The 12286-nt window shown below is 29.1% G+C and overlaps 2 protein-coding genes across 2 annotated transcripts in view; both read right to left on the reverse strand.

The window, feature by feature from the left end:
* LOC105123436 (phosphoenolpyruvate carboxylase 4-like) overlaps window positions 1-8384 on the reverse strand; it is a 20795-nt gene extending 12411 nt beyond the window's left edge. Inside the window, exon 1 of the mRNA XM_011023037.1 lies at window positions 8302-8384. The gene's annotated coding sequence lies outside the window, so the exon portion shown is untranslated. The remainder of the gene's footprint in view (window positions 1-8301) is intronic.
* Window positions 4820-8386, reverse strand: LOC105128159 (phosphoenolpyruvate carboxylase 4-like). The gene is made up of 9 exons (XM_011029704.1): window positions 8104-8386; window positions 7268-7431; window positions 7082-7196; window positions 6631-6708; window positions 6452-6520; window positions 6191-6269; window positions 6007-6083; window positions 5807-5902; window positions 4820-4969 (listed from the first exon to the last, which is right to left on the reverse strand). The coding sequence occupies exons 1-9, from the start codon at window positions 8257-8259 to the stop codon at window positions 4820-4822; spliced, it is 984 nt and encodes a 327-aa protein (XP_011028006.1). The 5' UTR covers window positions 8260-8386.
* Between the last annotated feature and the right edge of the window lie 3900 nt (window positions 8387-12286).

A 12286-nucleotide genomic window follows, 5' to 3' on the forward strand; every position in this document is an offset into this window, starting at 1 on the left:
TCTCCTCGTAGTGTCTGTCTGTGTGGTGGGAATCATTGTGCCCGTTGAGGAAGAGGGGTGCCTCGTGGACTCGGTTGTCTTTCTTTCTTTTTTTAATGGGGCTGGTCAAATTAAGAATGCTTAATAATATAGTAGTGGTTTTTTTAAAAGTATTTTTTATTTAAAAATATTTTAAAAAATATTTTTAATATTAGTATATTGAAAGATTAAAAAATTAAAGAAATTAATTTTAAAAAAAATAAATTTTACTGCAACTCCAAAAATAAATATTAATATCTACTTGTTGCCATAGTTATTAACGCAAATACAAGTATATTATGGTTAAAAATGGTTGATTTAATAAGATTTTTATTTTGATATATTTATATCGATATCATTCAATGCAAAGGTATCATTGGTGAAAGAATTATTTTAGAAAGTTGTTCTTGTTTTTTAAAATAGACTTAAATAATATATTTTTATTATCGAAATTTCATTTTCATACATTATATTAAAATAATAAAAATATTAAAAAATAAATAATTTGTTTTAAATTTACTTTTAAAATATAGTGCCATACAGGAGGAAGACGTAGCAAGCTTGCACGACTCTTTATACACAGCTGCTTGAGAATAATAGTTCTCTGTAAACATTCTAGGACATGCTCGGTGTAGTAAACGTAGCAAACTAACTCTGTACATAACTGCTTAAGGGCATGTGTTATCTCTACATTCTAAAAAAAAATAAAAAAAAATATTTTTTTTATTGATTTCAAATTAATATTTGTTTTAGTTTTTTTTATATTATTTTAATATATTAATGTAAAAAATAACTTTTAAAAAATAAAAAAATAATATTAATATGTATTTTGACATAAAAATCTATTTTAAAAATAACCACAATTATATTTCTATAAAAATAACCTATATAAAAAAAAATCAGAACACATGAAATCATTTAATATTATTATTAAAGTGTACGTGTCATATTAATCCTGAAATTTATTGAACTACTTCTTAGTTCAATATGTTAATATAGTTAATCCATGCTCTGTGTCTAATCCGGTTAAATTTATTAAAGTTACATCTTAGATTATATACTGCACTTGATTTAATAATTTTATCTTTTAAAAAATATTTTTAATTTAATATTATTATAATAAAATAAATACTTGTAAAATAAAAAAATAAGTATTTGTTGGAAATTACAGTATTTTTATTGAATGTAAATCAAAACATACAATTTTAAAATCAACTAAATATTAAAAATTAAATTAAAAAAATAGAAAAAGGACTTGATCTAGAAAAAAAAATAAAAAATAAACTTTTTTTAAAAAAAAGAGTTAGTCAAGTGAACCAGCCTTAAAACCTCTAAATTCGGTTCATTTTATAATATGGGCTTAGAACTAATTTGTTCGGGAGTTATCCTATTGATCTGATAAAACCAAAAGAAAATTAGATAACCATTAAAATACATGATTTTAGCTTTAAATAAAATTTTAAAATTATATTTTTTTAATATCAAGACTTTAATATGTTATATCAGTTTGGACATCATGATTTAATTCATCAAATTTATAATCTAAAACATGGATTTTACTAGATTTAAAAAAAAAATCAATCATTTTTTATTTTATAATATGATAATAAAAATAAATATTGATTAAATATCAAAATATTTATTTAATATTACAATAATCTTATAAAATGACACTAAACTGTTTATATAGATGATACATAAAAAATACTTTGTATTTATATAAATGATTATTCATTTATTTATTTGAATAATTGAATCTCGACTTCAATAATTATCAATTTATTTAGCATGTATACTCATTTTGTTTTAAAAAATAATCACAACATTGCACGGGTTAAGTGGCTAATCTCTACGTGAAATAAAAATGCGCTGCTGTTGCTGACCTTGCATACCAGTAAAGCCATCTTGACACATGGCATCCCACGGGTAACCTTTCTAAATTTTCCAGGAGCAATCCTATTGATGTTGTCCGTCACATCAAGGCTCAAGACCCAAAAGCAAATCATATGTTGCCAGCTTCCACTCTTTTATTTTGTTCCTTTATGCGCATTACAATATAAAAGTAACAAAAACAGTGTATTTATTTGGACAGACATTATAAAATTAGACCAAAAGAGTACATTTTAACATGAACCACGTAAGCAGTCCGAGATTAATCTAGAAGTGGGGACCACTAGATAATGATTCGCCGGGAACATTTCGTTCTCACCATAATATTCATGACTTCTACATCGGTCCTTGCATAATACGGATGTGATATGTTGGTTCTGGATTCTGGCTTCAGGCTTGCATGTAGAGCCGTTTTATACGACTAGCCCTTCCCCAGCAAGGCTAGTAGCTTCTCTTCGCTAGCTTTTTTTTTTTTAATTAATTCATTGACACAAAATTAGCACCGGACTGGTATGGATTTTTATTTTCTAGATTCATGTAAGTATTTAGATGTTTAATTTTATAAATTTTAAAATTAATAATGATTTAAAATTTTAATAATTATTATATAAACAATTAAGAATTCAAACTTAACATTATAAAAAAATAAATTTTTTATTTTAAATTTTTATTATTTAACCATGATTTATATTCTTTAAACTCTTTTTTGCATTGAAATAACCAATCACTTGAAATGATTTCACAGACATTATCTATTATATTCCTTGGAATCTAAGAAAATCAGAACATAATTATCTTGAAAAAGGGTGATGGGTGCGCATTGTTTTTACTTTTTACACGCTCGTTTGTCATTTATATGCGTGCTTGGTGACGTCATTAATGCAGTGAGAGTATATTCCAAAAGAATATGTGAACAATCCACCCAACATCAAATCGAATCTTATCGCGAAAAAAGTTAGGATGTTTGCGTGACTCGGAAAGCACCGCCTTGCTACATGGAAAAAATTATTAACGCTTCCAGTTTGCACTCCCAGTTCTTTATGTGGTCATCGTTAAATTACGAGCTCATATGTTGCGTGATTTGTGTCGCATGGAGGAGCATATGTTTGTACTGTGGTCCCTCCTTGTAATTTAGATTTGCTTGTTTCGTGTTTTTTTTAAATGATTTTTATTTTTTTATTTTTTTAATAAATTGATATCTATGATAATTTTTAAAAAATTAAAAATACCATTTTAATATGTTTTTTAAAAAATAAAAAAATATTACCATTGGTTTAGATAGAGTAGAGTAACCTACATCTTGTTCTTGGGATCAATTGTCACCCAACGAAAGCAATCCCTCCCCATTGCTGAAACCAAAAAAAAAAAACTTATCAGCGCACTGCCAGCAAGCTTAGAAGGTATTTGGTATTATAGTTGTAATTATATTGTATTTCAATTATAATTTTTAATTATTTAATAAATATTTAAAACATAGATTTTAAAGGTGGGTCTCATTGGAAATTAAAAATATATCACTAATTTTATAAAGTAAAAAATTATTGTTTTTTATTTATTTTTGCCAGAGAAAAGAAAAATTTAAGAGTCCACCTAATTTCTTGTTTGCTTCCTTTTTTCTTAGCTTAAATAGAAGTATTTTATTATCAATCATCATCATTTGCACATTATTATAATTCACCCAGCATTGTTTAAGTGAACAGTAGCATAAATTAATTCATGAGTTATAATTTTGTGTATGTGAATAGCTTTTTTTTTATTTTTTAAACTAGTGTGGTGAATTGATTTAATTTGCAGTGTTTATGTTGAACTTAAATAATATTTTTTTAAAATAATTTAAGGTAAATTAAATTTATTAGTACTATAATCTCAATTTTATTTTTGATAATATTTTATTTAATTTTATTACATACTTAAAAAATCATGAAAATCATCATTTTTGTTGAATAAATTTCATACGTAATGAAATTATAGATAATTTAATGAAATAATAAAAAAATATTTTATACAAAATATGATTTATTTCATAATTAATAACAATAGTTAAATTTATAATATTTAAATTAAAAACCATAAATATTAATATATATTTTTTAAAATTATTTTATAATCTTAATTTTAAAATCATTTATAACTAAACATATTAAATTATTTTTTGTTTAATTTTAATTTTAACCATAGTTCTAGTTAAATATATATTTTTTAAATTAATTTTAATTTAAAATATTTTTTTTGAACTACAGGCACATACGCAACATAATACCAATACCAATAATTTCAATCCGGTTCATGGTGACATGGACGGTATTCTTTGCTACGAAGATATACTTACCTTATTCAAAAGGAATGTTTTAACATATACCAGTTAATCATCCCCTTGCGCGGAGGTTACCCCCCATTATATTAAGAAAAATATAAATATACTTAAAATATAATAATAAAAATAAAATTCAGAACTGTTGTAATAATATTCACTACAAATATAAGGTTTAACCGTGTTTATCTTCAATGTGATAGATAATGAACATAGACGTTCACTGTAAAATGGGTATGTGCTGTCTCTATAAATAAGGTTTCATCTTAATAAATATCTAGATTTTTAGAGATTTTTTTCTGTCATGCATGCTAAATATAAAAGCTTTTCGTTCAGTTCTATTTTTTCTTTATTAAACTTGTGCTCAGCAATTGAAATAAAAAATAGCATAAATATCACTATAGTTATGCTCATTGTTGGGAAGTAATTTTTTAAAATTAAATTTTAAAAAAATAAAAAAATAAATTAAAATTAAATTTTAAAAAATAAAACTGAAAAAATAATCAAAACAAGATATATAATAATAATAAAATTTTAAACTAAATTTAATATAATTAATGAATTTAATAATAATATAATATTTTTATATTTTTTATAATTTTATAGGTGTTTGATTATTTTACGACAAAAATCTCTTGACAACTTATCACTGCAGCGAGACATGGATAGTTCAAATCTGAGACTATCAACTTCTCTAATGTACAGGTCAATAGCCATCCACCTTGATAAAAGAGAGACATCTCGTGTGACCTGGAACAATAAAATCAAAATCTGTTAACAACTTTATATACCTGGTAGAAACGGTACTGCATAACAGGAAAAGATAAGGAATTCTTCTACTAGCACTCCGGCGTGTGTGGAACCCCACTTCCTCCTGTTATAAAGGTGAAGTGCCACTATGAATTGGTAGAGTGCTAATAGCCACATTGAAAATCAGTCCTTGTCAATTACTAAGCTTTTCCCATGAAATGATGCAATGATTGACTACACAAACACACAATCTGGCAACAAGCAACAAATAACAAAGTATCTCAACAAGAAAGTCTTCTGGAGCACAGAAAAATATTGCAACCCTTCAATTTTAACAGCATGTCTGCCGATGCAAGGGTCATTTCAATATGTGGATATGTCATGCGATAGTTTAAATCAAGAATGGAACTCTGAAGCACAGATGCTAATAAACAAGGACAATGATAATATGCAAAATAAACACAAGATAACTTTAACAGCACAAAAATGCCATAGGTTTTAAAGCAAAGCCATGATATTGTCACTCAATTTCTTGCCAGCTTTTCCATAATAACCTTGGATCTTGGGCATTCATCAGGACATTTAATTGTAACTAGAAAGAAGCAGCAAGCAACTTCCTTTTTCATTTTTGTTCCAAGGAAAACAGATGGATTTCCTAAAATGACATTACCATACTACAACATGATTAGAGGGATCATTCTTCACACGTGCCTGTTAGATAAATTAATGGACCAACTTCTGTCATACACAACCCATGAGTGGGAATATTTTCTTCAATTAAATTAGTTCTTCCCAGATAAATACCAGAGAACCCAATCATGAATTTGAAAGGCTCACCTTCGCTGTTACATTTGGATTTCCATCTCTATCACCCCCCATCCAAGACCCAAATTTTATTGGCGTGCAGGTTAATGGAAGTGGCTTTCCTGTATGCTAAGGGGAAAGGAAATGCAGCGATCAAATCCACATACAAGAACAAGAAGTCAACCAACTTCTCACAATCATTTGAAAGAAAACACTATCATATGACAGCTAACCTTCTTCAGCGCAGTGCTGACACGACGTAAATAATGAGGTACTGCTTTCCATAGAGACTGCTCCACAATGTGCAAGCCTGAGTTTATCAAAATATGATCCCATCAGGCATCACCAAGTAACAGAAACTTCCAAAGAACCAAAGGTAAGTTATTTTAATCAGATTTTAGAAGTAAATTGGCTTACCAGACCTGGCTTCATCTGCTGGCGTAGGTTTGTGGCGCCTAAGCTCATCTGTCTGCCATATTGAAGTAATCTCTCTTACCTACAAAAGAAAAAATAATATAAACCACCGAAGAAAAAAAGAAGAGATAATTTTACACTGTACAAAAGAAAAAATAATATAAACCACCGGAAAAAAAAAGAAGAAAGAGAGAATTTTACACCGGATCATTATGCTCTAACTGTAATGTTGATTGTGACTCTTATTGAGGTTTGACACCATACCAGATCTTCGATAAGCATTTCTCTATCTTCCTGTGTAAGATCAGGTCGATCATTGTAATCTAAAAGATGCTGCAAATAGAACAAGTTCACATCCAAAATGTTAACACTTGACATTGTTGCAATATCTAATATTATCATATATAACATAACAATCGGTGCCCAAGGCATTAACAACTTACAGCAATTCTAACGTGCTTATATTGCAAGGTACGACGATTAATTTGAGTAGGATGTGCAGTAAGAACGATTTCAACCTCCTGCATGAACAAGATTTGGACAAGAACATGATATAAGAACTGTTAGAAACTACTTAACAGGATCGCATTTAAAAATTGCAATTATATAATACTGATATGTTCCATTTAGTAGCTAAGATATTCAGGGAAATAAAAGAACTCATAATCATGGTGGTAATTATTAGTCCTTATAGACCATGCAAAAAAGGCTCCGCTGAATGAAGCCGGTAAAATTTTATAGGCTGATCCAGTTGATGCGTCCCCTAAACTTGTAAGAATTTCCAAAAACACAAATTGCGATTTGAAAACTTCTTCTGCTTTCTTGATTGTCAGTTTCAGTGACCAACCCAACTGTCAGAGAAAACTCGAAAGAAAAATACCAGTACAGACAAACCTGCTTGCAAACAGAGTCATAAAGTTCGTCAGCTGATGTTCCACCCTGCAACAGCTGATTAAAGACTACATCACAAGATTTTGATAGATGCGCCAAATCCCGTGTCTTACGTACCCTGCATGAAAGGAATACATTATGCAGTGTCAACATGCTCAATTTCAAAAGTTATCTGAAACTTATACGTACCTGTGATGGGTCTCAGCAATTCCCATCAAATTAAGATAATGGCTGAAAGCACGAGCAAGTGTCAATGCTTCCTCTAAAGTCATCTTTGATATCTCTGATGCCAGCTGCTTCTCCAGCAACTCAGCGGTGTCTTCTATCCCCGCCAATCTCAAATTACAAGCACTCTATACACGCGTACACACACACCAAAAAAAAAAAAAACTTCCCTTAATATTTTCTCCCGATATATGAATATTAATCGATGAAAATGCAGGAAAAATATACCAGTAAAAAATAATAAATAAATCACTGATTCTTCTTGTCATCACAATCTGCAAGACTGCAACAGCTTTGAGGCTAAACGAAGTAAAACAGTATAAAATAAATACTAATTCAAAAAAATAAAATTTACCTTTAGCAAATATGTAACAAAAGGACATGATTTTTTTAGCTTTTTTTTTTTCTTTCTTTGATTACAGCTATTACTTCTTAGTATAACATGCAAAATTAAAAATTAAAAAAAAAATAGAAAAACGCATAAGACGTAGTAAGAAAAAATAAGTAATCACCGAAAGAATATTTATCCAAAAGCTAGCAATCACAAATATAAACAAACAAGTAAATAATAATAATACTAACTAATTTTGCTTCCACTGTTTTCTTCTCAACAAAACAAAACCATGCAAAAACACAATACGCGAAACTAGCAAAAACAATGATGACAACATCCGCACACCAAAAACAAATCCAATGAACACTAAAAAGAAATAATCAAGACCAGTTTAAAGTAATGATCATCGATCACAGTAACTTCTCTCTAATAAAAATAAGGAGAAGTAGATGAAAACGAAGAAGACCTGAGCGAGAGTGCGATTGCGTTCAAGTTTCTCGACGAAATCAGTACCAACTTCTCTCTGCAACACATCGTTTAATAAATTCTTAAGCAGTTTACAGTAATCATCAAAGCCTTGAAAGGAGATTTCCTCTGCTATATCATCTGTTGTGTCCGTCATTTTCAGCAAGAACAAAAATGGATCTGTATCAAGAGATGAGACGGTAGAGAGAGAGAGATACTTGAAGACGTACAGAGTGAAGATAGGCTATGTGCGAACTAGAGGAGGAAGGGAATGGTGGAGAGTTTCTAGACAGGGAGAGGAGGGGAGAGGGAGTCCTTGATTTGTTTTCGGTGGGGCCTTTTATTAGTTTATTTACAGATGGTGGGACCTGAGCTTGATGACGTGCCCGTTAAATTTTTGTTTTTAAACCTGGGTAAACCTAGATCAGTGTCCAGCGAAGACTTCCAAGCTTATTTGTTTGTTTGGTTTTTTTTTTTTTTAATTATGTCTTGAATGCCTTAAAAAACGAAAACTTGTATCAAGATTTTAAAGAGTTTGCCATGTAAATTAAGTACCTTCTGTAATAACTTGTTGAGATAATTAAAAAGTTTCCTGTCGAGATTTTACATTGATTTCAGACAGAAAAGCACTTGACTGAATTGTTTTCATAGGATGGGGGTTGTCGACCAGTTGGGAGATGGATAGTAGGTTGGGGACTAACATGAGATTACCACATTTAATTTTGCAACTCGTGCAATTCAAAGAAAAAATACCAGAAGAATCGTTGGCTTTTTTTTTTTTCCTTAATTAGCCTTATAGGGAATCATTCTCAGTAGATTCCTTAGATAAAATGGACAGGTTCCTATATTTTGACTATTTTAGTCTTCTTGTTAAAAAGCGATGCCAGCCGGCTCTACCTGCTTTTTGAAGATTTGTACTCTTGAAGTGATTATGTAGAAAATAAAATGGGAGGCGGGCTATGTTATCAAATATCAATTATGTATTATTATTTATTTATTTATTTATTTTAACATGGGGTGTCCAGGCTAGCTTACGCGCACCACGACTAATCCCCACGGCCTACTGAACACCCTGCAAACCCAACAGGCAGGTAAGGCAGCGCGGGGCTGACAGGCATGCAACTCCAAGGCAAAAAAAAAAAAAAAAAATTATGTATTATTTTTGCAAATTAATGGTTGAAAGTAGCTTGTTTCCTTCCACTGTATCTAGGTTCGAGTTTTGACGTGCACGCTTATTACCTCCGTGGTATCTTACATGCTTACTGGGTTTACAGGGTATTCAATGGACCGTGAGGATTAGTCGTGGTGCGGGCAAGCTGGTCCGAACACCCCACGTAAATAAAAAAAAAAATATATATATGTATTATTTTGATTTATCTAGCTTTTCATTTCAATAGATATACATGTGTATGTGTGTGTATATATATATATATATATATATATATGCGGGGGTGGTCTAAAATACACCCAATGTAAGCCGTGTGGACATTTACATGAAAATATAAAGGATATTAATTCTCGTTGCTATTTAAATCAATGGCCACGAAAAAATTAAAGAATTAAACTTCAAGGTTTTCTTCACTTGTGTTGTCGTGGCAAATTTAGAAAAATCGTTATTATTTTTATAATATGCCGTTTCATCGAGCTTGATGTCTTACTCGATGTTTTAGCACTGCTTTGTCATGCACAGAATAAGGGAACGGTGGTTAATTAGTCCTGGACGCAGTTGCGCTAGGGATTTTGCTATTCAACTCGTAGTGTCTTGTCCGTGTGGTGGGAGTCATCATGCCCGTTGAGGAAGAGGGGTGCCTTGGGGCCTCGGTTGTCTTTCTTTCTTTTTTTCTTTCTTTTTTAATGGGGTCGGTCAAATTAGGGATGCTTACTAATATAGTAGTGATTTTTTAAAAAGTATTTTTTATTTAAAAATATTTTTAATATTAATATATTGAAAGATTAAAAAATTAAAGAAACTAATTTAAAAAATAAATTTTACCACAGCTCCAAGAATAAATATCAATATCAACTCGTTGTCGTAGTTTTTAACGCTAATACAAGTAATGGGGTTTTTATTTTGATATATTTATATTGATATTATTCAATGCAAAGGTGTTATTGGTTAAAGAATTATTTTAGAAAGTTGTTCTTGTTTTTTAAAATATATTAAAATAATATATTTTTATTAACAAAATTTTATTTTTCATACATTATATTGAAAAATAAATAATTTGTTTTAAATTTATTTTTAAAATACAGTACCATACAAAAGGAAGACGTAGCAAGCTTACACGACTCTCTTGTACATAGCTACATAAAAATAATGGTTCTGTGTAAACATTTTAGGACATGCTTGGTATATGCTCGGTATAGTAAACGTAGCAAGCTGACACGACTCTCTGTACATAACTGCTTAAAGGCATGTGTTATCTCTACATTTTAAAAATATTTTTTAAAAATATTTTTTAAAAATTATTTTTTTATTAACTTCAAATTAATATATTTTTTGTTTTTTTTTTCAAATCATTTTAATATACTAATATCAAAAATAATTTTTTAAAAATAAAAAATAACATTAATATGTATTTTAAAATGAAAAACTATTTAAAAAACAACCACAATTATATTTCTATAAAAAATGATCTATATATATATAAAAAAATCAGAACACGTGAAATTATTTTATATTATTATTAAAGTTGACGTGTCATATTAATCTTGAAATTCATGGAACCACTTCCTAGTTCAATATGTTAACACAGTTAATCCATGCTCCGCGCCCAATCATGCTAAATTTACATTTTAGATCGTGTATTTTGCTTGATTTAAAAATTTTATTTTTTCAGAGTTATTTTTAATTTAATAATACTATAATAAAAATAAACATTTGTAAAATAAAATATTAATAAAAAAATTAAATATTTGTTAGAAATTACAGTAATTTTATGGAATGCAAATCAAAACATATAAGTTCAAAATCAACTAATATTAAAAAATAGAAAAAGGACTTGGCCCATAAAAGTTTTTTAAAAATAAACTTAAAAAAAAAACAAGCTAGTAAAGTGGGCTAGCTTTAAAACCTCTCGATTCGGCTCATTTTGTAATACGGGTTTAAAACTAACTTGTTCGGAAGTTATCCTTACGTGATTTAATTGATTTGATAAAACCAAAAGAAAATCAGATAACTATTAAAACACATGATTTTAGCTTCAAATAAAATTTTAAAATTATATTTTTTAACATCGAGATTTTGATGTATTATATCAGTTTGGACATCGTAACTTAATTTATCAAACTCATAATCTGAAACATAAATTTTACTAGATTTAACAAAATTTTTAATTATTTTTTATTTTATAATACGATAATAAAAATAAATACTTGTGGAATTAAACATTAATTAAATATCAAAATATTTATTTAATATTACAATAATCTTATAAAATTATACTAAACTGTTTATATAAACGATACACAAAAAATACTTTATATTTATATAAATGATTATTCATTTATTTAGTTAAATAATTGAATCTAAACTTCAATAATTATCAATTTATTTAGCATGTATACTCATTTTGTTTTAAAAAATAACCACAACATTGCACGGGTCAAGTGGCTAATCTCTTCGTGAAATAAAAATGCGCTGCTGTTGCTGACCTTGCATACCAGTAAAGCCATCTTGACACATGGCATCCCATGGGTAACTTTTCTAAATTTTCTAGGAGCAATCCTATTGATGTTGTCTGTCACATCAAGGCTCAAGACCCAAAAGCAAATCATATGTTGCCAGCTTCCACTCTTTTATTTTGTTCCTTTATGCGCATTACAATATAAAAGTAACAAAAACAGTGTATTCATTTGGACAGACATTATAAAATTAGACCAAAAGAGTACATTTTAACATGAACCACGTAAGCAGCCCGAGATTAATCTAGAAGTGGGGTCCACTAGATTTATGATTCGCCGGGAACATTTCGTTCTCACCATAATATTCATGACTTCTACATCGGTCCTTGCATAATACGGATGTGATATGTTGGTTCTGGATTCTGGATTCTGGCTTCAGGCTTGCATGTAGAGCCGTTTTATACGACTCGCCCTTCCCCAGCAAGGCTAGTAGCTTCTCTTCACTAGCACTTTTTTTAAAAAAATTAATTCACCGACACAAAATTAGCATCGGACTGGTA

Source organism: Populus euphratica, unplaced genomic scaffold (genome assembly GCF_000495115.2).
Source record: "Populus euphratica unplaced genomic scaffold, PopEup_1.0 scaffold1.1, whole genome shotgun sequence".
Classification (NCBI taxonomy): domain Eukaryota; kingdom Viridiplantae; phylum Streptophyta; class Magnoliopsida; order Malpighiales; family Salicaceae; genus Populus; species Populus euphratica.

Bases quoted from the DNA above. Each gene is read 5' to 3' on its own strand.
- LOC105128159 (XM_011029704.1), bottom strand. From the start codon at position 8,259: ATGACGGACACAACAGATGATATAGCAGAGGAAATCTCCTTTCAAGGC. The intron at 7,197-7,267 runs GTACGTATAAGT...CCTTTCATGCAG, and splicing joins ATTGCTGAGACCCATCACAG to GGTACGTAAGACACGGGATT. The intron at 4,970-5,806 runs GTGAGCCTTTCA...TTATTGTTCCAG, and splicing joins ATCCAAATGTAACAGCGAAG to GTCACACGAGATGTCTCTCT.